Source organism: Eurosta solidaginis, chromosome 4, assembly GCF_040869045.1.
Source record: "Eurosta solidaginis isolate ZX-2024a chromosome 4, ASM4086904v1, whole genome shotgun sequence".
Classification (NCBI taxonomy): Eukaryota; Metazoa; Arthropoda; class Insecta; order Diptera; family Tephritidae; genus Eurosta; species Eurosta solidaginis.
Window position 1 is genome coordinate 12943072 of NC_090322.1, and position 26698 is coordinate 12969769.

General features: G+C 38.7%; 1 protein-coding gene across 8 annotated transcripts in view; it reads left to right on the forward strand.

The window, feature by feature from the left end:
- Imp (IGF-II mRNA-binding protein) overlaps positions 1–26698 on the forward strand; it is a 141328-nt gene that overhangs the window by 84168 nt on the left and 30462 nt on the right. For 2 of the 8 annotated variants that reach the window (XM_067780190.1, XM_067780196.1), the window contains exon 2: positions 8875–9327. The exons of 3 other annotated variants lie outside the window; for them this stretch is intronic. In XM_067780190.1, coding sequence (XP_067636291.1) covers positions 9308–9327 — 20 coding nt within the window. In that variant the 5' untranslated portion in view covers positions 8875–9307. Of the gene's footprint in view, positions 1–8839; positions 9328–26698 lie in introns of all 8 variants that reach the window. 3 more of the 8 variants (XM_067780191.1, XM_067780192.1, XM_067780193.1) reach the window with 3 other exon arrangements.

Consider the following 26698-nt stretch of genomic DNA (forward strand, 5'->3'; position numbering starts at 1 on the left):
TCTCACGTCACATGCTTTTAGTTTAGGCCTTGTCAGTGATAGGAGATATAGGAAGTGTGGGTTGGTGGAGGAAATGATCGATCACGCTAGGCTAACATTCCAGCAATTAGGAGTGGCACAGTTATCAGATCTAGAAGCAGTAAGTAGCGTAGGTCCTAGAAAGCTTCTAGTATTTGCCACTAAGACGGAGTTATTTTATAACAAATGTACTGGTTTCTGATAGGTTTTTTCAGTTTGGTCGTTGAGCAAACTTCTGGCAACACTATGAACTCATTAAGTGTATGTGTGGTAATCGGAGAGTTCAATCTAACCAAACCGGTTAAAACACGAAAAACGTATTTACTAAAATTAACAATAAAAAATATGAAATAAAATTAATGAAATTAGTTTTTCCAAAGAAAAAAACCACGTATCAAAAAATCCTAAAAATTATGAAATAAATAACCTTCTCATTGGGTATGCAATGTCGCCCACGTTGCCAAATCAATGTAGTATTGTTCAAGCGGAAGTAGAAACCTTGATCTGCAAACAAGAAGTAAAAAGGATTTATATAGGGAGAATCTTACAACAGCGTCCCCGGTTATATAGGAGTAGTTGGTAGTCAAAATGCAAATGAGTCGGTTAAGGAGGGTACAACTGTTAAAGCATATAGGTATAGTACACATATATAGCTACACATGATCAACCAACCAAGAAGTAAGCGTGGAATCAAATATGGAGCTGCAATGTGGTAAGATCGTGGGCAGGTCTTCCGTACTCTTACTATGATGAGCGTACTTATAGGACACCGTATAACGGAGGTTTCGTCTGTCACAACATACATATGTGGGAGCATCTGTTGTGGTTGAGCCTATATTATGCTCGTGTGTCACGTTGCCGATATGCCTGTTAGATCTGGAAGCAACAGTTAGGGTGGGTTCTAGTAAACGTCTACTATTTGTCAAGAGGGCGAACTTAGGTTTAAACAAAAGTGCTGGTTCTTGCAAACTTCTGATAATATTTTGAACACATTAAGTGTATGTAACGTTCTTATGGGCCAGTTAGTCAATCAGAAAATTAATTTTGACAGGACAACGGTTAAGCAGCCGTATATGGTTTGCAACAACGAAGTTGTTAAACAAATAGAAAACAAACTAACAAAAATTTTCAAATACTATCAGAGAATTTAAGCTATCAGCTCTCATAATTTCGATCAATTTAAAAAAACTGGCGACTATAATGTCAACTTCAGCGGAAACGTGCATATCAACGCGCCGACGAACGACTTATGTTGCAACTAAAGCAGCGCTGCTTAGCGTCGCAAAAATGTCAACAACACCCTTAGTACCGTTAGCGAGAGTACATAGCATGCATGTCGTTGTGTACACGAGTATATTTAATGCTTATCAGCGGCGTTTATTCATTTACTTAATTTGCTTGTTCAAGAAATAGTGTGCCACAATTTTTTTTTCGTTGATACCGGCATGGTAGAGCAGTGGCACGCTGCCGGCGTTTTTTTGCGCCTCATTAATTTACATATGTGTTTCTTTTGCAATTTACAATTGGAAGATATATGTACATGTACTTTACATACTTCTTTAAACTCGTCTTTAGAGGTTTTTGTGGTGTTTGAATGAAGCGTTTCAGTAAATCTTTTATATTAATTAATAACAAATAATATTCCACTGCTGAATTTTGCGAAATGCAAATGGTGATTGTCAGCATCTAACACTCTCACCGCTTGCATTTTTATAACAGCGAATATAATCAAAGTTGTTGTTCTTGTTTCGCGCTGGCAATTACATTTTAACGTCATTTAGTTAGCGGTCGTCATGAATTCAGCATACACATTAATGCATCTACCTCAAATCTACAGCTACTTCCCACGCTATCACTTCCTCAGCTACACCGCGCTCCTGCTGCACTACACTTTTTTAATGCGGTAATTTTCTCACTTTAAAATATTACTCATAATCAGTGGTATTTTGTATGTCCATTCAGTGTCACAAATTAAAATAAGAAACAGAAATATGTGTATATTTTTTTGTTGATCAGCCGTTTGCATCGTGTGCAGTCTAGGCTATTTCTTTTAGATTTTACGTTTTTTTTTTTGCTTCCTTATTAGTTGTTTATTTACGTTTTTAGCTGCCTGTAAACGTTGAGTTCATTCATATAATCTCTGGAATCCAAGTATATATTTAAATTAATCACAGTTGCATTGTTGTTGTGAAGTGGTATTTTTACACATCGTGTTCCCCCTTGACTACATAAACTCTAACTGGCATGAAGTGCAAACTTTTCTTCCTAGCGCTAACTCTTTCCAAAGAGAATTTACTTTGCAAACTGACATACTACGAAACTTAGTTACCTCTATAGCGTTTTGCTCGAAATCTCAAGATGTTCTCCTTTACTGTGCCCATACAAGAAAAACGTTTACTGGAAATACATATGTCGCTAGAAGGTCTAAAGATATATGAGAGAGTTTACAGAATAAAAGGGGACGTGCACAGCCTCGGCTTCCGATCTCTTTCACTTCGCCCTAGCCTAAAAGAAACGAGTTGCAGTAGAAGTAGTCTGTTTTTTAACATCTAAAGCTAAAGATTCTCCCATTCGGCAACATAGTATTCCTTCAGCTCAAGATGTTCATACAGCTCAACAGAGTTCAACTTGTTAAAAGATCCCGATATCCAGCGTTGCTCCAAAGACATCTGACGTTATTTTGCTGGAGAACATAAACAAGCTTTTGGACGACAAAAATGGGCAAAGGACTTGACATACTTTCGGTAACAGTCTGTGTGCGACGCAAAATTCTATCTAACGTATTGCAGGATCTCATCCCTTCACTCATTCAGAGCGCCCATATTAACTTTGCTTAATTTAAATTTGATCTCACTATCTCTTTCCGACTTTTGGCATGGTTACTTAGCTTATGGGGTGGCTTTTAGCAAATGCGTGACCGAAATCTATGAAAACACTGCCTTGTGCATTAGACAATTACCATTTCCCGGAATCTGTAACCGCTGATTTTAGTAAAAAAGAAGGAACAAAAACACTAAATACATATCTCCACGAGTTCCCGCACCCACTACACGATACCCACACACCAAATGCACACTTTCAAACACACATACTGAAGCGCTAACTGAAAATACGCCAAACTCATCACACTAATCGCCCACCGACCGTTTGGACTGCCCACACACAAGCTGAAGCTCATGCGTTAGCGCTACCTTCGCGCACAATCAATCGCCATGTTGTTGTTGTTGTTGTAGCAGTGATTCGCCTCTTCCAATAGGTGCGACCGATCACAAATTGTCATCAGTGTCCTCTAACGGTAGTCCAAAGAAATTTGCAGTTTCAACAGGGGTGGACCATAGTAATAGGGGCGTTAGAGGTTGGATCCACATTACAATTGAAGAGATGGTTGGTATCATGCGGGGAGACATTGTAAGCAGGACATAACTTTTTGTATGTCGGGGTTGATTCTGGATAGGTAAGAGTTTAACCTGTTACAGTATCCAGATCGAAGTTCTGCTAGAGTGACGCGCGGTTTCCTAGGGAGAGTACGTTCCTCTTCTGCAAGTTTTGGGTATTTTTTTAGGAACTTGATTCGCCGGGCAATTCCTGACATAGAGGTCCGACGCATGCTTGTGTTCTCAGCTGCCGTATTTCCTTATAATGCTTCCGGAGATGACCCCTTAAACCCCTGCGAGGTGTAGCCTCATTAATCAGATGTCTGTTGGGATGCCAAGCTTTCTGGGTATTCAGCAGAAACTGTTTGTTCAGCATTTCATTTCTCTTCCTAATGGGGAGTATTCTCGCCTCATTGTGTACGTGGTTTTCTGCGGACATAAGAAGACAGGCCGTAGCGGTTCTCAGGGCAGTATTTTGGCAGGCATTTTCTTCCAGTGAATAACCTTTAGGCTTGGCGACAATATCGGGGACGCGTAGCATGCAATCGGCCGGCCAATTGCTTTGTAAGTGGTAATGAGCGTTTCTTTGTCTTTACCGCAAGTGCTGCCGGCAAAAGATTTGAGGATTTTATTACGACTCTGGATTTTAGGAACAATTGCGTTTGTATGCTCTCCAAAATGTAAGATAGTCGGTAGCGTAATGCCATGGACGTGGATGTTCAATATGGTCGACATTTGGCGCGTCCGTGTTGTATATAAGGTGGCCAATGATTTGGTCGGTGACAATTTCAGGTTTGGCGAGGCGAAGAAACTGGAGTGATCAAGGAGATAGCTGTTTATTTTATTACAAAGCTCATCGATGTCTGGGCATGTGGCCATTATTGTGCAGTCATCGGCGTAGGAAACGATAGTGGCTCCTTCTGTTGGTGAAGGGAGCTTCGATATGTAACCCCATCCACCGTCATCGTCGCTACCCTTATTCGTGTTATATGCAACAGTTTGTAGCATAAAATTTAATACAATAATAAATGTAGATACGAATATATGTATGTATGTTTGCATTTTATTTGCGCGTGGGCATTAAGTCGTCTAACCACCACCGTCAGCGGCTCTACCGTCCGCTGCTCCACCGCTATCGAGAGCGTCTCCATATTCAACAACGCTGTGAATGACTTTGGTCGTACTTCTCGTACTCGTCCTCATCATCACTGCCATAGCTATAACTGCTGCCTTGCACGTTGTACATATATATATATATATATATATACATATATCTGTATATCTGTACCTGTCTAGCCGCACCTACATACTCTGTCTCAGCATTTGTAGACATTGACAATCCACCACCTAGTCACTGACCTACTTTTTGCTAATATTGCTTATATCGGCGTGCTAATAGTGTTAGTTAGTTGCAATGCTGACGCTCGTGTTCGCATTGTTTGCGGCATTCTTGGTATAGTTAAGACGCGGATTGGTGGTAAGCTTGCGGGTGAGGCCGCGACGATATGAATGCAGTACATAAAAAAGTGGCACAATGGTATTGATGGAGAATATTAAAAATGCGTAAAGTTGCACTTTTTCAAGCAATGACTACGGTTCAAGATGGATTTTATTGAAACTGGCTGTCCTATCACAGTATTTAGAATAGAGGACTTCTAAGTTAGTGTGATTTGCTTTGTTGCCTCTCTTGACACAATACAAATCCCCGGCCAAAAGTGTTGCAAATCTCTAAAGGATTACCAGTGCTACGATCATCGAGATGTTAATAGCACCCCCAGCGGGTTAGGGGGTCAGAATATACCCGCGGTAGGTATGCCTGTCGTAATCCGCGGCGAATCCTGTTTCACTAACAGAGGAGGCTCTGGCGACCCCAAACTCCTCATGGAACTTGGGGGTGGGGAGGAGGGATGGCCTGAAGGTTTAATGTGGCCACATAAATCGTTCCCGTGATGGTCGGGCTAGCACCTTAATGGTGCTGTGTTACCGGAGCGTACCGGATCTATATCTGGCAAAGGACCATCACATCGATAACACTCCCCAAAGCCTTCGGGGAGCAACCTTATCGCTACAACAACAACAACAGATGTTAATAGCTTACTTTATTGTCTCAGTTAACCATTACAATACCTGAAATCTCTTTTCTTTTTCAAAACGGATTAAGTGAAATAAATGCCTGTCCTAAAAAATAATGATGTAACATCCAAGCAGTACTCTGACGCTATATCCCAGGGCAGATGGTTATTTGCTTAGAAGTTTTCCAAAACGGCACATTTCCGGTTCAGGACCTTTAAATTTTATCCCTAATTGGTTAAGAATATTTACTTGAACTCCTAATAACACCCGCGGATTGTTGATAATACAGAAAGTAAAAGTAAATCCGCTTTGTACAGTGATCTTATTAAGCATTTCCGGAAACGTCAGCGCCTACCTCTACTCCATCGAGAGCAGTATAGGGCAAGAAGTCACTTTCGACATCCAGGAATTATGAGAAGTGTATCAGCTTGTTAAGATAAGTTTGGCCGCATTCACTTGCCTTTTTTACAATCGAATCTCCAAAATTTTTAAAGCGCCAAGGCGTGACTTATGGTTTTAAAATATTTACAGAGCCGTGAGATGCTCTGGCCATTTTTATTATAACTTAGCGTCCATCAATGGTTGGCGCTCTTCAAACATATATGTATGTACATATGTAGTTGCGCAGCGAATACCCCATCCGAACAGGAGCCCGTTAGGTCTTATTAGAAGTAAAACTAGCTGTACCAAAATGTTATATCCAGTCTACCTGCACAACCAGTGAACGTTAGAGTGAGCTCACCGTCCGAGCAGAAGCCCTGCAGATCTTCGAAGAACTACAACTTGCTCTCTAGACCAATAAACGTCAATAATGGCAGAAAGGCTTCCTACGCACCAAGCACTTCACGTTTATAAGTATGCATGAAGACCTACAAGAATTTCTTAGGCCTTCAAGTACGCCGATGGAATGTAAAGGCTCTCGCGATACCCTTCCAAAAATAAGGAGTAGCTATTCCATTAGTTGTTTTTGTTTCTTATTTGTAGAGCTCGCTTTCCGTGGGTAACTCATTGCCCCTAGTTAATAAAACCAGCCGGGTACTCGAGCGCTTCGGAAAACTACTCGGCGTTCACGTACATGTGGTGTGAGCGCAGCGACAGCGATTCAGTAAAACAAGCAGGCGAATTAGTTTTATCTTGTAGCTCAAACAGTAAGCATCTCATGTGTGAATTCTACGCTCAAAAATTATCTATATAAACACATACTACTTCAAAAAGAGTTGTGTTTGTATTCGAAGCTCTGCTGGCATTGTGCACGACTGTTCGAAACTCGTAAAGTGCCTGAGTCCCGCAAGAAGGTTTGTTCTTTCTTTTTAGGACGCTCTCAGCTCTCTTTGTAGGTACGTTTAGAAATATTAAAGGGCCCATTACTGATATTAGCATATACTTGACTTGACTTGGCGTAAACTTGGCAACTTAGCCACGATTATACTCCACTTAACGCTTACAATCTGGCATCATAGTCAATAAATGTCAATTTGTAAGACAAAATGTCAAAATGAAATGGAAACAACCAAATGACATCTCAATATGTAAACGTCACTTAGAAATTAAATATAAAATCAAAATTCAACAGACTTCTAAGTCAAGTTAAGTGTTGCTAAATTTTGAGTAATCAGTAACATACAATGATCATTTAACAGAACTGTAAGTGACAGTTCTCAAGTCAAGTCAAGTATATGCTAAGTATCAGTAATGGGCCCTTTACTCCTCTTAATTGTTTTATTTCCCAACCCATTTCTCTCACATTCGCTTTAAACGGTTTGTTTAGCTATTCTTACTCTGCTCGTTACTGAGTTATTTTATTTACTCCACAAATTTCTACAAAATGCCCTATAGTGCGACGTCAACGACACACAAAGCGAAGCTGGCGCTTGTATTTGCGTGGAGCTCACTTATATAGTGTGATGGTGGAGCAGAGAGGCATTTTAACAATTGTAGTAGGCAATGGTAGTGGAAGTAGTGGTATTAGTAGGAAATAGTGGTACTTTTACTAACAAAATATTTTTTTTAACTAACTAGTTTTCTCTCACGCTCTATCAACTCAATTTGTATTTCGCTTCGCCTCTCTCTGTTGGGTTCTAATACTTCACATACGAACAGCTGGCTCAATTATTTTACACCCACTGTCGTTGAGGTTACTCATACGCCCCTGTCACCCAAACGTTTGCGCTGCTATTAAAAAACTATTAATTGTAATGCGCTCTTTTATGATCTTGCTTTATATTTCGTCTCTCTTATATAGCCATTTTAATTTATACTGCTATGGATTTTCTCCACAACGATTTGCACAGTGGCGTCTAACATAATTGGGAATAATTTTATTTTTTTCACTACAAACTAATTTGTATAAATTTTTTGTTTATTTTGTTGTTGCAAATTCTTGAAATGATTGTGCATTATACATATGTCTGTGTGTGTAATATGTTGGTTTGAGTTATCAACTAATTGCCAGCCGCTAATTATTTTTATTGCATCTGTCGGTTGCGCTTCGTAGAAGAAAATGTAATAGGGGGAAGGCAAAACAAAAACATGAGAAACTGTTAGGCAAACAAGTTAACATACATATATACATATCACTATTACTCATCTAATAAGTTGCAACATTGGGCTTTGTGTGTGTATGTGTGCTCTTCTATGTTGCCAAGGCATATGCAAAATAGTGAAAAGATACGCAGAATTGAAATTCTTGGAATTCGCGCTGAAGTCATTCGTTAAACTGCTTAGAAATTAGATTGAAAGAAAAATTAAAAATTATGTAAAATTGCATCAGAAGTTAAATTTTCAAACTTATTTTAAGTTCAAGGTCCTAAAAATTTTATTATATATTAATTAGTATATTGAAAAATTTTAATTTTTGAAGAATGAAATTTCCACAAATGTATAAATAAATTACGAACTGTTGAAATATGTCGAAAAATAAAATTTCAGTATTACATTTTTTTACAAACCTTAAAAAAATTTCAAAACTGGAATTGTGGAAATTCGCAAAAACAAAGATTAAATTGAATTTCAAGTCTAAGGTTCTCATTTTTTTTTTCTTAATTAACAATTTCTATTTTTTTTTCATACTGTTGTAATATTTTTTCAAAAATTTTTAAATAAAATTAATCATTGCCAAAAATGTCGAAAGACAATGATTTGCATTACATTACATTACAAAAAAAACAATTAATTTAAATTTTTTGAGCTAAACGTTCTATTTTCCTTAATGTAAACTTTAAAAAAATTTTCAAAAGGTTTATATAACATTTTTTACAAACATTAAAAGGATTTAAACCTCAAAAGTTGAAATAGTGGAAATCTCCGTTTAATAATTTTGAAATGAATAAACTTATAAAAATTAATCGAGAATTCTTAAAAACTGTCGAAAAAAGAAAGATTGGTACTACAAATAGAACTGTTTTCTTAGAAAACAGCACAATTTTACAAATTGTAAGGAAAATAAAAAATTATAATAAATAGAAACACTAAAAAAGAAAACAAAAAAAAAACATTGTATCCACTAAATAAAAGTAGTATAAACAAAAATAAACTGCAACCCTTCCTCCAAAACAGCGCATACTTTTTTTGGAAAACTTTGTCTGAGTGCTTAAAAATTGCTAAATACTAAAAAAATCTGGAAAAATAATACAAAAGTATAACTTATAAAAAAACAAACTATAAAAATTTTTTCAAATTTGCATTTAACGAAATATAAGTAAAAAATCGTGTAAATACATAAATTTGAAAATTTAGTGTGTGCAATAAAAAAATATCAAAGACAGAAGGCGTGGCGAAAAGTTAATATAAAAAATAAACAATACAGTACTTTTACAACATAAAAAATAAAAACAAATAAAAAAATGTTTAATTATCATCATCGGTGAGTAAAAATAAGGTATAGTGAAATAATTGTATATTAACTGCCCTTTGCGTCAATTTGGCAGCGTCATCACAGTTTTGTTCTGCTGCTAGAACTATCTTTCCAGCAATAGGTTAAAGAAAAGGGCTCACCTTGCCTGAAGCCTCGGAGGAACCGACTTTCTTGTGGATTGGGCAAAGCAAACTTAAGTTCCAATCCAGAGGCCTGCGCTCATTCGCCTCTGTGTTTGAACAGCTACGTGGAAAGTCGTCATTATCTGGCGCCTTGTTACGCTTTAGGCGGGAGATTGTTATTCTCACTTCGCCATTGTCGGGTGCCGGAATGTCTTTTCCGTCATGGACGATTACGGTATCGCGCCGGTTTTCAATTTAGCACACTTTTCTACTGTGCGTCAGTTAACAGGTAGCCATTATCATTCTTGCATTCCTTCTAAATAGTCGTATCTCTTCCTTTATTGCGTCACGATAAAGCTCCAATATAACGCGCGTTATCGCTTCGTACGTAGCGTGGCCTTATAGGCAGCGTCCTTTTTGTTGGAGGCATCGCGACATTCCTCATCGTTCATTGCAAGTATTGTGTCATAGAGATATACGCCGCCGATAAACGCCGCCGCCGCCGCCGATTGTCAAAAATTTCGGTGCGGCGGCGGCGACCGGCGCGTTACTATATTTTCTACTCGTTTAATACTGATTTCACACAGAAACTTAATGATCTCATTTCACCTTCTAATGAAATCGTAAATTTTTTGCTTTCACACATAAGTAGCTGCTCGATTAGTATGAAGGATGAAATGTCAAGTGAATAAAATGACAATGCTATATGACAGACAATGACATTTACTTTGACAAATGACATTTTTAAGCACTGAACACAACAAAAACTAAGAAACTGAACGCTCCCGACAGAGTTGCATTGGGCTTTTAATTTCATTAGGCATTCGATTAGTCACTAATGAAATAATTATAGATTCGAATCTTGTATGGAAGATTGAGCTCAATAAGCGTCTTAATGTAGAAAAATGCTTTTATTATTCAATAAGCCGTGTGTGTGAAAATAGTATATGACTGTTTACGTCATTTATTGTTCATGTCGAAAATTTATCAACGGATGCGCATCACTGCCGGTTGTAAGAAACTAATTGCGAAATTTAACTTTTTCTAACTGTTCAAAAGTTATTTAAAAAAACAGCCGTCCGCTTAACACGGACTTTGCATCACGCACTTCACCAAGTTATTAAAACAAAATACTAAAAGAAAAGTTATATAATAAATTTATATGCTCACTTTGCATATTTTTTTCAAAAAATTAATAATGAACAATGAATTCAAATATAATGGCCCAAGGCGAACATGTTTTACAATTTGAAAACAAGTTGTTAAAAAAGCAAATTACCCAAAAAAGGTGCCGATTTTTTAAAGAATTTTATATTGCGATTGGTTGAAAGAATTTGCGAAATCAGTGATGCAAAATTCTTTAGTCGGTTCTAGGCGCATAAACACTCCTTTGGAATGATTCTTACCTCATACTTAAGTTGAAGATATATGTACGTATGAGAAGGGTTTGAAAGATCACTTGGTCTTACATTCAACCATCTGTTGTTTATTTGCGAAACTATACAATAGCGACTGATATGTTAATTTTGATTTTCACACTTCGTCCTTCAATGGCCAAGTCTCCCGGTTTGACATTTCCTAAAGTTGGCAGCGGTGAATCACATTGATTATAGCCTATCAAAACCAATTTTAAATATCACCTACACGTTACGGCTCCTTTTACAAATGTGAATACGTAGGTATATATATCTACCAGGTGAGGCTTTTTTCTTCGCAAGAACACTCAAAAAGGTGAAGCAAAAGCTTTCCCGAGACAGTCGATCTAATGATCGCGTGTGCTACTACCCTAACGTAGTGGACAGTTGAACTAGTCCATCCATAATGAGCTCTTATATCATAAGGCCGGAAAACAGCAGTTAACATCTTTCAACTTAAAATCGGTCGACTTTCATTCTAAAATATCGTTTTGATTTAACGAAAACTATTGAAATCTATGTTGTGAACACAAGCGTCTGCAAACTTTGGTATACATTTTAAAAATTTGCTAGTAAAATTTTAATTATGTAGATGCGCCGAGGATTATACGGATTTTCACCCATGACGCAATGACATCCACTTAGACTGCTTATGATTTCGAGGGCGGCATCCTTGGCCGAATAGTCTCACCCTAACGTTTCAAGGTGTTTCTCTGGTATAGCTCGGCAGCATAGCGCGACAAAAGCATCCGTTAGAAAATCTTCGGAGCTACACCTAGAGCTTCTAGGAAAGTGACGTCGACGAAGGTATGAGTTCGAAGTCGCACTCCTACAGCTTCTGTGCTGGCATATGGTGTGAGGGTCAGGAGGCGTGGTAGCGACTGGTGGTCGGGATTGCTACTGTTCGCACATCGGGAATTGTAGCTTCTAAAAAGAGCCGAAAAAACTGGAGGCGCCCTGTGCCACGAGAGGCATGAGTATTAATAGACCATTAATAACAACCGCAAGTCGCCTTTGTGCGTGACTGTAAGGGGCCACAAATGATTTAAAGAAATTGTGTTTGCTACGATTATTAGGAGTTAACCCCAGGTGAAACTACGCTTTACAAAAGTGTGACCATTTTATGTATCTCCAATCCAAAGACCGGGTTAGGTTCGAGGCCTCTCTGGAGTAAGTGAACAAGGGACAATCCCTCCGCAAGGAGCTACTCCTGAAAATTGTTGAACGATCTGCGAGATTTTGAGGCAAAAAACCCGTATATTTCCGAAATGGCCAAAACGTTGATTTTTTAACTACATACAAACAAAACCTACATACAAGAAAAATCAAGCTTTTTAAAGTAAGAACACCGACGTACACCGGCGCGCCGCCACCGGTATATAATAGAGCCTACGCCGCCGCCGCCGATAAAGTGATCGGCGTAAACCTCTATTGTGTCAGCAGCGGCGATACGTAATGAGACAAACATTCTTCCACTGCTCGCTCACATCGTCAGGTCGAAGATTGCTCTCAGAGAGCAGGTTTGAGAGCCGAGTAGAGTAATCATCAGCAGTCTGTTTGCATGTTGCACTTTTAGATTCTAACTTTTGAATTAGGTCACTTGACACTCTGAAACCGGCTTGATTTGTAGGTAACGGTACCTCTTTCCTTGTTACTGACAAATATTTTATAAAGGCTCCATTACTGATACTTAGCATAGACTTGACTTGACTTGAGAAATTAACATTGCATGTTACTGATTACTCAAAACTTGGCAACACTTAACTCGACTTAGAAGTCTGTTGAATTTTGATTTTCTATGTAAATTCTAAGTGACGTTTACATTTTGAGATGCCATTTGTTTGTTTCCATTTCATTTTGACATTTTGTCATACAAATTGACATTTATTTAAAAATAAATTTCAACGCTGATTATGATGCCAGATTGTATGCGCCAAGTGGAGTGTAATCGTGGCTAAGTTGCCAAGTTTACGCCAAGTCAAGTCAAGTCTATGCTAAGTATCAGTAATGGGGGCTTAAGAGTAGCACACAAACTTACGAGAGAGCTGAGAAGAACCAACAGGGTGACATTATTTTCAGAAAAGAAAACGCCATTAGAAAATTTGTTTTATGAACGGCGAGTTGAGCCAATTGAAAACATTATCCTTAAATTTCAAGGAAAACGATTTCTTAAACTATATTTCACACTTCACCATAATTTTACAGGGAAAAGATATGTATTCATAATTAACACCTTGAAATATCAAAGAACTGCCATACAGCCGCCATACAGGCGTTGAGTGAATATAGCGAAAAAAAACTGTGCTCAGCAATTTGGCGTCCCAACCGTTGAGTGGACCAAAAAAAAACTCAACGGTGCGTTCAGAAATTTATCACTCAACGACTGATCAACAGTTGTATTTCCTGAAAGCGCATTATATCGAGCTGCTCCAAAGCCCAACCAACGACACAAGAATGAAAAGAATGATCATGGCTTAGCTATTGATAAATTAGGCCCGGTTTTTCAATGAGAGTTTAAGCTAGCAAGAGTTTAAACCGGCCACATTGGGCGCTTTAAGGGCCAGTTAATGGTGACTTAACCATAACCAGATAAAACAGCTGATCGAACCAACCTTATGGAAATCAATGTAATCTTTGTAATGCAATATAATACTTGTAATTTTTTGCGCTTTCTTCATTTTTATGAAATTTTCTCGATTTTTAGGTTAAGGCACCAATAACTGATGCCAATTTGATATGGATAAGTAAAAATATGGTTATGACTATGGCGTTATGACTATGTCAACTTTAATTTGGGCTTTAACAAGAATAAGAAATTATGTAATTTTAATTTAAATCACTTTGGCCATGTTGCATTGAGCTCATCTTAAACTGCAGCATATACAAAGTCTATAACTTTCATTCCGCGGACTTTCTGTCATATTTTTCAGCGAAACATACCGAATATGTCAAACTAAAATATAACACATATGAATAAGGCTCGGTTTTTCAGTGCGAGTTTAAATTGGAGTTAATGTTGACTAGAGCTTAACCCTGACACTTCCGTCGTTTAAGCTGAGAGGAGCGGCAAAATTTTACGTTATCGTACAAAGTGGCAAGGTTAAACTCTAGTCAATTTTAACTGAAGCTCGCACTTGAGCTCGCACCGAAAAACCGAGCCTTAGAAGTACTTCAAACAACATCGCGTAGAGATGCGAAGTATGCTAGAAAAATTAAATGCCAACGCTGCATTGTACATTTAATTGAACGCCTCCTCCGCATATGAGACTTCAAAGGTCGGCGTTAGAAGTGTAGTGCGGTGCAACGTGTGGATAATATTGCACAGTTATAATTGCAGAATCAAATTTCGGTTGATGCATTTTGCATTGTTTGCGAATAATTTGAACAAGAACCAAATTTATTTGCCACCACGTGCATCCAGCAACGGCTATTATTATTATTTTTACTTATATGGATATTCATATGTATACATACATACATACATATCTACTAGTATATAAATAATAAAGTTAGAAGTACTTACATACATCAATTTATTGTAATATTGTATTGAATTCACTCAAAGATTGTATTGAATTCACCCAACGATGAAGATATTAAGCGACTTTGTTTAGTAGAAGAAAATTGTGTTGACAGTTACAAGTGCGTGTGTGTGTGCAAATTGTATCGAATATCGATAACTGCTGTTTGATGCTTATTTTATGCCTTGTTCACATCGTTGCTATTAAATATGTAATGTAATAAGTAAATTAGGATATATGTACATATAAACGCATACTCCGGCAAAATGTCCTGCTTGTTAATCTCTATCTGCGCTATTTGTCGGTAATATTGCGATTTATTTCTATTTCTTTACATACTTTTTATTTATTTTCTTCCCTGAATCTTAGCTACATCACCCAAATCTGTGACCTGCAAGCATACATATAGTTTTTTTGTATTGTAGTTATAAACATATGGATGTATGTATGTATACTTTAATTTGCCCAAAAAAAATAGTATCTAAAAAAACAAAAGCGCCAACCGACATCTAAAGCGCAGAGAACATGCAGCAGCGCAACAGTAGAAATACACAACACAACACTGCAGGGCATGCAAGCTTACAACTGCATACATTAGACTGGGTCGATTTATTAATCGATATCGCGCCATCGATTTTTCGATAGGATTTGGGCTCACGAAATAAAGTTCCACTACGCATACCCAAAAAAATAATTTTCGTGCCTGCGAAATTTAATTTTTTTGACTTTTTTTCGACTTTGATTTTTAAGGTTTTTTTTCATGAACTACTAAAAAAATGTTCATTTGATTGTAAAATTTTCATGTAGGGTATACATTTAAATAAATTTTTTTTTTTTAACTCTTATCGTCACCGTTTTTAGCGGACATTTTTGGGTCATATGAAAATTTTTTTAGTGTCATGAAAAAAAACCTTAAAAATCATAGTCGAAAGAAAGTTAAAAAAATGAAATTTGGCAGGCTCGAAAATTTTTTTTTGGTTATGCGTAGTGGAATTTTTTTTCCTCTGCCCAAATCCTATCGAAAAATCGGTGGCGCGATATCGGTTAACTTTCGTCCATACAAACCGACCCACCCTAACATACATATATACATAAATTCAACTTTGTTATTTTTTTTCATATTTGTATGTATCTGCATTGAAAAAAATGCTTAGTTTTGCCCTTATTTTGCATATGCGACTGCGTATGTGTATGAGAACAAACGAGCTGGCAACCCGAATGCCAGCACATTGCCCTGACATGCGCTGTCGTGCACTTTGTTATTTTTGTGGAACAAATTCGCATGCATGCTTTCCCTGTGGCGCTTGTTATTGCTGTTGTTAACGTGATTCCATTTTTTGTTGCTCTAAATATTGTGTATGTGTGTGTGAGTATGGTTTTGGTGTAAAATTTTTATGAATGAAAATTTCGTACGATTGAAAAAACGACGAGCGAACATAAGCCGAACATGCAGCACTACACAAACACTATTACAGCAGCATCAATATGAGTGTTGTTTTTTAATGCGACTACAACAACAGCAGCGAGTGGTGTTGCGCTGCTGCATCAAAAGTCACGCAAATTCAACAGCAGCAGTAGCATACAATAAAGTGTTTGATGCGCTTGCTGTTGTTCACTTTTTCAATGCACTTTGTTTTGTTTTTGTCGACTAAATACTTTTACACATTTACCCCATCAGCTATATATCTCTCTCTCTCTTTAGCTTTAATATACATGCGCATGCTATCTGCGCACTGCATTTATTCTCCGTTATATTCGTCGTTTTGTTGCTTGCTTATCTCTTGATTCTCACACATTTAAGGCGCTGCTGCTGTCAATCAATCAGCGAAAAGCCGCCACTTGCTTACGGCAATGCAATTATGTATTTTACAACAAAAGCGTGCACGCCACCTCTCAGCACACGTTCTTTGAAGGACAGTAAAAGTATTATCCTCGTAAATATAGCTTCGTTTTTCCCACTGTCTGTGTGTACCGCCATCGGCTTAACCACCCAGTCGGTAGTGTCTACATTCCATCACTGGTGCAACACCTCACATTTACAATTATGTGCTCGTACCGTCGTGTTTTTATGTGATTGTGTGTTTGGTCTCTTTGCGGTTTCTGACCTTTAAAGTGCATTCCAGGCACAGATTGATCGAAGAGTAAAGATGTTGCAGGAACGAAAAATACTGTGAAGCAAGCTTCACAAAATTCTAGTAGGTCACATTCACCACTTACCACAGCAGAATTTGTTAAACTACCACTGTCTGTATTTTTTATTTAACAATTATTTGTACACTTTTTATTCAGCTAATCTGTTCAGAATTTACATTTTTACACTCTAAAACTACATTCAGGGTATTTTGTGTGCTTAAATTATGTTAAAACTTGTGTGAAAGTTTGTGGTGTGGTGGAAGTGACCAACTAGAATTTTGTGAAGCTCCACTGCTTTCCACTGAAGTTCGCGCATGCAACATCTTTACTCTTCCATCAATATTTGTTCCAGGAGAGTCTTAGCTGCACAGTCGACGCCGAGGTTGACGTTGACTGTAAACAAATACTCGACAGCTAGGGACACACTGACCTGCTCTACACTACGCGGTAAAATATTCTTATTATGTTCTTAAATATTCTTTGCAATCTCTAACATTGGGCGCTGTAAGCTCAGAGCACTATACATAGATTGTCTTCAGACCAATCTTTATTTACTTAGTTACGAGCAAGCTGTGTCGTTTTTTTGCGAAGTTGGTCGGTATGCGTGACCCATGAGAGTATCCCTAATCTTGGTTAAAGTACGTCGTCTGCCTTTCTCTTTGTCAGCAGGATCAAATCCTGTGTGCTTATATCGGGATTCCGCACTTGAAGCGGTTTACAATCTCGGTTACAATGTGCGAATTTTTTCGGTGTAGCAGGATGACTTGCAGCTCCACCCAAGTTGGTGCAAAACTTTCGTAGTAGGCGCGAAATGTCTTCCCTTGTCGCAGTTGCTAGCTTGACGCCACCCAACATTTGCCGTCCACTCTGCAAGAGTGTGTACGTACATGAGATAGCGGTAGTCATATTTAGGAATCTTAAATGCATTTAAACAACTCACTCCGTGAAACGAGTGCATGGATTCCTTAGGTTTGTTTATATATGAACTACAACATGAATTAGGGTAGCTATGGTTATTTAGCTCCTTGTTCCAATGCTTCTTAACTTTCACCACCATCGCCTTCTAGCTAATTGCCTTCTCTTTCGCATTGTAATCCACGCAATAGTCTCTATGATTGCGTTGGCAAAGACAGTAAGAGACGTCTCTAAGCACTCGTTTCCAGCAGCACATTGCTAATTCTCCGGCTGCTCATTATAGGCGCAAAAGCTACATTTGCGATATAGTGATCTTAGTTCCATTGCAGTTATCACAAATGACTTCCGTCTGGCAAGCGTTTTCAGTTTTGGCCGGTGCCTTTTGCTAAATATTTTCAAACAATTTCTCTTCTGCCACTGCTTTTACTATTCTGCAGCTACATTACAATAGCTGCGGCCTACTATTCACCAAGATTTGTGACCGATGAGCAGCGTCAAGTGCTTTCAAGCATCGGCCAGCGGTAGCAGTCACATCTTTAACTGTCGTCACCTCCATATTGATTACAGGCAGATTTTTAGAGGCATTTGTGTTCTGTTAAGAACCAGAGGTTGGCATAAAATTCAATTGATCTCATGGCTGAGAAGTTTGATATGTATTCCGCCAGTCCAAAGGCAAGCAAATCTTTTTAAATTTATCATCTTCATGGCTCTCTTGGCACATCTGAACCGGATTTCAGACTTCAGAGCTCCGCTGGCCAGTTGCAGTTTGTTTTTTTGTAGACAGTTCTTTAGTCCATGAGGTATGTAATACTGGATAAATACAGAATTTGTTAAGGTAAGTGGCTATGTCATTTTTCCGGATGCATTTCACCTCAATTTACTCTACAAACTGGAACGCAGATCTTTAGTTCTTACACAAGTCGAACACAGTCTTATCAAGAACCATATCTGTGAAAGCTTTAACTAAGTAATTGAGAACTAGTGTCACCGTTACAAAATGTGGCATCAGAGCGGATCGTTAGAGGGAATAGGCGAGATTGTCTTCTCAGTGGCAGCTTCCACCCAGTCTTACCAACTGAACCACCCTTTTGGGCTGCCAGTGGTGCACGAGAATTTGGAGCACCATTAATCTTCGTGCTTCAATTTTTTTGATGTTGTTGTTGTATGAACATATGCCCTTATTAGTCAATGGTAGGCGTGTATTGTGCCATGCATATAGACAGCAAATAAAGAGAACAATAAAATGCAATGAAATGCACTCGACGACATCGCCACCACCATCTTGCACACTGCAGCGAGCTTCACACATGAATATGTATGCAGCTGCATCCGCATCGGCACTTGTCAGCGATGAATTTTCTCCAATTTGCATGCAAAACAAATACGCAAATGACAATTATATGTGTGCGCGTGTGTGTGTACTGCTTGCACTTTGTACTCTCACGTATTCGTGGCAGGGTGTCGTTGTTGCCATCGTCGACAGGCGCGTACAAACAACATATCACAATTATTTTGTGAATGAGTAGCGCACAATAACAACAACATAGACTCTGATAACAACTACATGCCTCTATCGACTTTTTACTCGTATTTAACACTCACCCTCTTTTGGGTTTTCATCCACCTTCCCGCCTCAGCAGACGCACTTTGCGCACCGCCCACAGTTAAAAGCATTTGAGTGTATGCAGTCTCGATTGCATTCGGCACCACCACAATTTGCATGTTTATTTATGTATGACTGTGTGTAGCTGCATTTCAAGCTGTTTTGCCATTGTGGAAAAATTTTACCAAATTTGATAGTTTTATTGCAGTAGTTTTTGTATTTTGCTGAGCAATTTGCGACTCTTAAAGGAACTCACCTAAATAATAACATCGAAAAACTGTCTAAGGTAGAAATAGATGTGCAGAGATGCCGCATGCAGCGCCGCATGTGTTTTGTGCAATGCAAACCAGTTTATTTAAAATCTCTCTTTTGCAAAACTTCTATTTTGAGCATGTATCCCCATAGAAGCAGACTTTGACTTTGACTGATGAGCTCATTATGTGTGAAGAATACTTCAATGTTTTGCTGCGCTTTACGTTGCACAAACTCTGTGTAGCAAAGTCTGCATTTAAACCACAGGCAAATCTCATCAGTCATAGTCAAGACTTTGGCAAAGCGTTCTATGTAAATTCGGCTTTACCAGACCGTACATATAGTAAAGTTCCATTTTTAAAGAAAAAAAATGCGAACTGGGTTTTTTTTTTTTCTTAAACTTCAAAAGCTTTTCTGCTCGCTAGAAAAAAAATTCAATTGGAAAATAAAATACATTAAGCGAGTTGTTTAACTTGTTTTTGCTTTTCAATTGAAATTATTTTCTAAGCGGGCAGAAAAAATGTTGAAGCTTTAGAAAAAAGAACGCTTACTATGCCAATGGCAACACTGTTATGAAGAGATATAAATAAAAAAAAAAGATCATCAACAAAAATAGGGCTCATATTGTAAACAATCACGTATTACATATGGATTCGACTTGCATTGACTTTGCCGAAGTAGTATGTGTTTTAGGGTATTAAGATGCGTACTAATTTAGCAACGCGACACGAAGCGACAGCGGCGCGATTCTGCGTTCGTTTTTTGCTGCCCTTATTTCTCATAAGTACAGTTACGGAAAATTGCCTTAACAAGTAATAAACAGTTGATTGGCGTCCGTTAAGAAATAACATTACTCCTTCTTATTGATACCTTGGCGGTGGTCATACAGTAAGACTCCCCGATCCGCCAGCACATCTTGCACGAATTGTCTAGCGGTGCTTATACATCCAACTTCAAGCTGTTTCGCGATAAACGGGTTTATGTGACATTTGAATAATTCCAACTCATCGTCCTTCTTACCATGCAGAGTTCTATCGGTGTTTCCAACTGCCATACGAAGTGAACTGGGTGAACTGAGACCAAGCTGCTCGGTCTCTCGGGAAAACGCGAATCCTTGTAGCAAACCAAAAATTAAATATGAAAGCAAAGCAGAGAATTCGAAAATGTTAATCGCACCGACGTCAGCTACTTAGTGGGGGTACCCCCAGCGGGTTAGGGGGTTAGAATATACCCGCGGAAGGTATGCCTGTCGTAAGATGCGACTGAAATACCAGATTCAAGGGGTTGTGTAGCGCAACCTTTTCAGGTTGCCAGCGCAATATATAGCTTATCCAAACCCAATTGTCCACCTCACCTTCGAGCGGTGAATCCCGTTTCACTAACAGACAGGGCTCTGGCGTCCCCAAGCTCCTCATGAAACTTGGGGTGGGGAGGGAGTGATGGCCTGAAGGTTTAATGTGGCCATATAAATCGTTCCCGAGATGGTCGGGCTAGCACCTTAACGGAGCTGTGTTACCGGAGCGTACCGGGTCTGTATCCGGCAAAGGACCATCACATCGATAACACTGCCTAAAACTTTCGGTGAGCAACCTTATCGCTACAACAACAGCAACCTTGTAGGGGTCCCTTGGTTCTGTCGCCGCTAATCGTTGCTTTAATTCGGGGCAAGTGTTCCAAACAAGTGATGATGCCAGATCACAGAAAAGCAGAACGGTGATGCAATATCGTAATGATGATCTACCGAATTATTTGGTTAATAATAGATATTTATCTTTACGTGACATTCAAGAGCTCCCTCGTGGTAAAAAGAAATATGAGAAAGGTACAGCGGCTGCTATTTCCTGGAAACAACGGATTATACCGATTCTAGCACTGATCGCACTTATGCGATCGATGACCTTGTTACCGTGGTGGCAGCTCTGATAAATCTCAGAGGCACATTGCGCTATTTGCTCTAGAATTTAGTTGAAGGTCAATTCCGATCATGACTGGCAATGCATTATTCGCTTAAGCAGGCTCTGTAAAGTATTGTAACGAATTTACTGCAATTCCCCTTATTTGCAATCTTCTGCCAACGTTCGTATCGCTAAACTGTTGAATAAATAACTCCAATATTGAATAATGGAAAAATGGCCTTTATTAAAGTACTTCACAATAACACTTATACTTTGCAACGAATAGCTTGCTTAATAACCAAACTGATTGATAGCTCAAAAGAAACTCTACTATTCAAAATAATACTGCTCTTGCTCGCTAGATAGCGTCTTAATCGAAATCGCAAATCAAACTGAATTACTTTTTACTCGCTTGTGCCGCTTTTATAGTTTACGCTGCATACATCTAGGCTCTTCTATTTCCAGAACTTACCAACTATTTCGAGTGTTTATAGTTCTCATATAGTTTCTACTTGTTTACAATTTTCTACTTTTCAGCGTCTCTCAGATGTATGTGAGTTTGTAGTTTACAGTCTCTCGCACACACATAGGCGTATAAGTAATTGCATCTGTGTGTGACATCTCTCGGCTGCCTTATATATGTGTATACATGATTTGATTATTGACGTAAACACCGCTTAGCATGGCCTTAGCATCGCCTTAGTGATGCTAATATCCGTGACAGTATGTTCGTTAATGTCATTCCGTATAGAGAAAGACATTCATTTGCATTTTCCAATCAATAATTACGGTCATTGAAAAGGCAAGCGTATGGCAGATTCAAACCGCAGGGACTCTAGAACTCCGCAACATAATTTTGGAGTGTTGGGTCCTGGCCTAGTACTGAAAGCATTAGATATGATAAAGGGCTCTATTTGCACAAACGGTAACGTTGGAAGTTTAGCTGCACTGCTGAGGTGCTTCAAACTTCACTTACTCGATGCGACTCAGACTTTAACGAACCCTTTGTCGTAGTTACATGGAATATGTAGAACAGTAGTCATCATTAAGTGTGGCTTAACCGTCCAAGCGATTTTGGCCTTTGCAAAGCTAAGTCAGTTATCATTGATCCGCGATACTTGGCACCAAATTGGGGACAAGTCATCTTTTATCTGTCCCTCCCAACTCATTGGGGGTCTCCCTCTTCTGCTGCTTACAAATGCGGGTACCGACAGGAATACTCTCTGAACCGGTGCGCTCTCTTCCGTTGTCATAACATCCACTAGCTTCTCATGTTTTTGGGCATTTATGCGACGTATTATGCTCATGTTTACACAAAGTTCATACAGCTCATAATTAATAAACCATGGTCATCACCCACTTGAATATTTTCTCTAGAATACTCCAATTTCAATCACATCTTCTCTGGACACCGTCCACGGTTCCAAACGATACTTTAGGGAAAATATGTGCAGGGACTTGTAGAGCGTGATTTTTGTTCGTTGAGCGAGGCCGTTACTTTTCAATTGCTTACTCAGTCAAAAGTAGTACTTGTTGACAAGAAAGATTCTGCGTTTGATATCTAAGCTGACATTGTTCTTGCTGTTGTTGCTGACTCCCATATTTTAGTCACCCTAAGCGCTTCAAAAAAAAAATAGAGCAGGATCCTGTAAACCCCCGTTTTTAAGTCAAAGTTAGGCGTTTCTCCTTAGGATGCCCCACATTTCCTGTAGTAGTTTTCCCATTATCCCCGAGACTGTATATGAGCATCGGCATGCAGCTCATTTCAGCATATCAGACAGACTTTGCGCTCACTGCACTCAATTTTGAAGCAAACCAACAACAACCCACATCGATTTTAAAGGTTTAGCATTCTCGAAAGCTTTCATTACTGCAATGACTTAATTTTTTATGACCTCATCAGCACATTTCCTGTCCAAAGCATAAATGTGCACGTCATTCAAGAACTGAAATAAACCTTTTAACGGTTTCCAATATATCATTGCACTTAATGCTAAAAGTTAAAATTAAATATTTCTCAGAAGTCGGAGAAGCCATGCTAAAGCAAAACAAAAACGCAACAACAACAACACTTTACCTTTTTCATTATTGTTTTTGTAAATCATTCTGGGGCTCTTGAAGTTGCTCTACATTATTGTTGACTCATCAACGGCGCGCCGCCTACTCAGACAACAACAAACAGAAAAATGTGTATACAATAAAATTGCAACTCTGTGCACTTTTATAAATCACATATGCCAAAAACAACAACAACTAAAATAAGTTGCTCCTATGCGCATTCCGTCTCAATCAAAAATGCAGAAAACCAAATCTCAAATTTAAGCTCCGCGCTGCACTACCGACTTAAATGCCGGCGTGATTGTTGTTGTTGCTATCCACTTACCTCTGCGGTGTCGTTTGAGTTAATTTCTTAATAAACGCTGGCTCAGGTCAAATAAATTCCCATTCTCATTAACATGAAATTGTCTGAAATGGCGCAAAATAATATATAGTTTGCTTGTGAACCAAAAAAAAAACAAAACAAGGGAAATTAAAAAATGCAAACTCAGTTCGAGTTGGTGTAAGCGCGCGGAAGGCGGATGCGCTGTATTGGACAGCACTAGACTGGACTTAACCGCCTGGCAAAATACCAAGAAGTGCAAATATTTTCGCGTCATTTTTTTCATTCACTTTTTCTGTTGTTGTTTAAAAAATGTATGCTGATGCTAAAAGCGCGCCAGCAGCCGTATCAAAATACAACAACAAATGGACCCATGAGCACAAATTGGACATATACAAGGTGTCACAAAATATATATCTCCTCAATTTCTACCTATGCAAATTTAGACAAATCTAAATAGTTCGGAAGATATCCTACAAAATAGTATAAAATTCCTCCTCTTATCTTTAAAGAGACAAGACTTAAGGCTCACAATGGGCCTATTAACGGGACACTGTCTCCTGTCGTCACATTCCTATAAGTTAGGCCTCGCCAGTAAAAGCAGCTGTAGGTTGAGCACGTTCCGTGTTCATGTCCTGCGCTCACGAGGTTAAGGCTCAAGCTACCAACGGCGGCAGAGTTCCCCGATCTCGAGGCAACAATTAAATTAACTCCTAGAAAACTTCAAGTATTTGCCAAGCGAACAGAGTTATTCTATAACATAGGTTTTGGTGCCTAATTGGGGTTTTTGCCATTTTGGTCGTCAAAAAAAACTCTGGTAACACTTCGGACATATTCACTCTAAGTGAGTTCTTTATTGACCAGCCAGTTCCACCTAACCTAAGCTCCTCTCTTCTAGCTCGGAGAGCCTTTTAATTTTTTCCCACCTAACTGTCATCCGCGGGTGTCGTTGTGGTTTTTATAGGACACTTTCCAAGCAGGCATGCATGCGAGGTGTCTGTCTACGCTTGCAGTTTCATACAATAGGAAAATGAAAGGGGGCTTAGAATATACCTGCGGCAGATATGCATGTCGTAAGAGGCGACTAAAATACCCAAATGATTCAAGGGGTTGTGTAGCGCAATCCTTTGAAGGTGATCCCAGTGCAATTTATAGCTTATTCAACTCAAATGTCAACCTCACCCAGCCGTGGTGAATTCTGTTCCCCAACTCCAAGCTCCTCATGGAACTAGTGGGTGGAAGGCAATTGTCAGTCATCTTAGTCAATTGACTTCTTATTCAGCCCAATTCTAAACGAAAATTCCGTGCAAGTTTTCTCCTTTCTCCCATTCCTCGTATTCTAAATAAAAATTCCTTGTGGTTTTTTTCACTTCTCCCTCTCCTCCTATTCTGAACAATGTTCGAAAAAGCGGAAACCGGTTATGGGAGAAAAGTAGGTATTATGAATGTGAGGTAGAGGGAGATTTCTCTGCCATTTCATAGGAGTTTTTTCACTAGTTAAATTAAAGGGAATGCATCAAAATAGTTAAAGGAAATTGGTTCTTTTAAGAAAGAACACTTATTTGTACAAATTTGTGCTAAAATATGTATTTACATTCTACCACAATATTCTCACTGTTAATACAACAACAACCACAATATTCTTTATTTTAAGTCGAAAAGTATATCATAAGCCACGGAAGAGCTCTTGGTATATTTGATGCAGCCATCCAGAAATTGCGCAAGGGTTTTTTAAGAAGGCTTAAATAGACTGGCATATGGCGAAAGGCGAGCTCAATTCGACTTGGCCGCCTGAAAATTGCTTTGCAGAATGAAAGCAGGCAACTCCGGCGGATTTGTGTTATCCCGCCGTCTTGTTCTTATGCTCCTCTGTTGATGTTGCTGTGGCACCAATTCATTACTCATTTCAGTGAATAACACATGAAATGCAGTAATGTGCATTGTTTATACGTTATTTCTTAATTTCAAACAAATTGGCAACAATAAATAATTAAACTTTTAAATTTTTTAAACAAAATAAGAAATGCGCAACGAAATTTCAATTGACAAAACAGCCGACTTCGAAAATTCGAAATTCCTATTCCCCAATTATTCTTCTCCCTAGGAGAAAAGAATTGGAGGAATTTTTACGCGGGCATAAAAAAATCCGCGAGAATAGGTATTTAGAATTGGTCTGATTATGTTTTACTATTCATGTGAAATATTCCTGCGCAAGGTTCAACTCTGCTGAAAGCATCATATGCTAGATTACTTCAGGCAAATCTTGGCGGAACCATACAGGTGAGGGCCGGAAATCATACATCTCTTTGAAGATGAACTCAGCGCTGCATTCAACATTCAAAAATTTTTCCCGTGACTGAATCATCGATGGCGAGATGTCAAATCAAATCAGATAAAAAATTATACTCTGTTTGTGCCAAAGTTCGTAAGACTTGTCTAACGTGATCGATTTGTTAATAGAGTAACAAAGAGTAGCCGATCCGTAGAAGTCTGAGTTTATGACAACTCACGTCTCCTCGACTCCCACCTACAGAAATCACACTGTGGATATCACGCGCTGAGATCACTTCTAGTCCACATTAGCTGGTAGCTCATTCTATATATTTTGAAACACAATACATTTCGCAACATCATCAATCATCACATAAAAACACTACTTTTGTGCTACCCTGTATGTCTGAATACCTACGTGTATGAAAGCCGACACGAAAATGCAAATATTGCAACAGTAACCGAAAAATAATTCATTTTTTCGATAAACAATTCCTGGAAGTACGTCGCGCACAACAGCAAAAAAAAAATGCGGTGGAGCAGGCATTAGCGTCCGGCGACCGACCGCAACGAGTCCAGCCATGCCGCATACGGCATATTCGTCTACGCAGGCGTTCTCTTCTTTTCATTGTGGATTATTTGTGCATTATCCATACATACTAGAGGTTTACGCCGATCACTTTTCCGCCGGTGTTCTTACTTTAAAAGCTTGATTTTTCTATTTGAAAAAATAATATTTAGGAAAGTTTTTGTTTATATGTATTTAATAAAATCAACGTGTTGGCCATTTCGGAAAGATCCGGGGTTTTTGCATCAAAATCTCGCAGACCGTTCTAAAATTTTCAGGAGTAGCTCCTTGCGAAGGGATTGTCC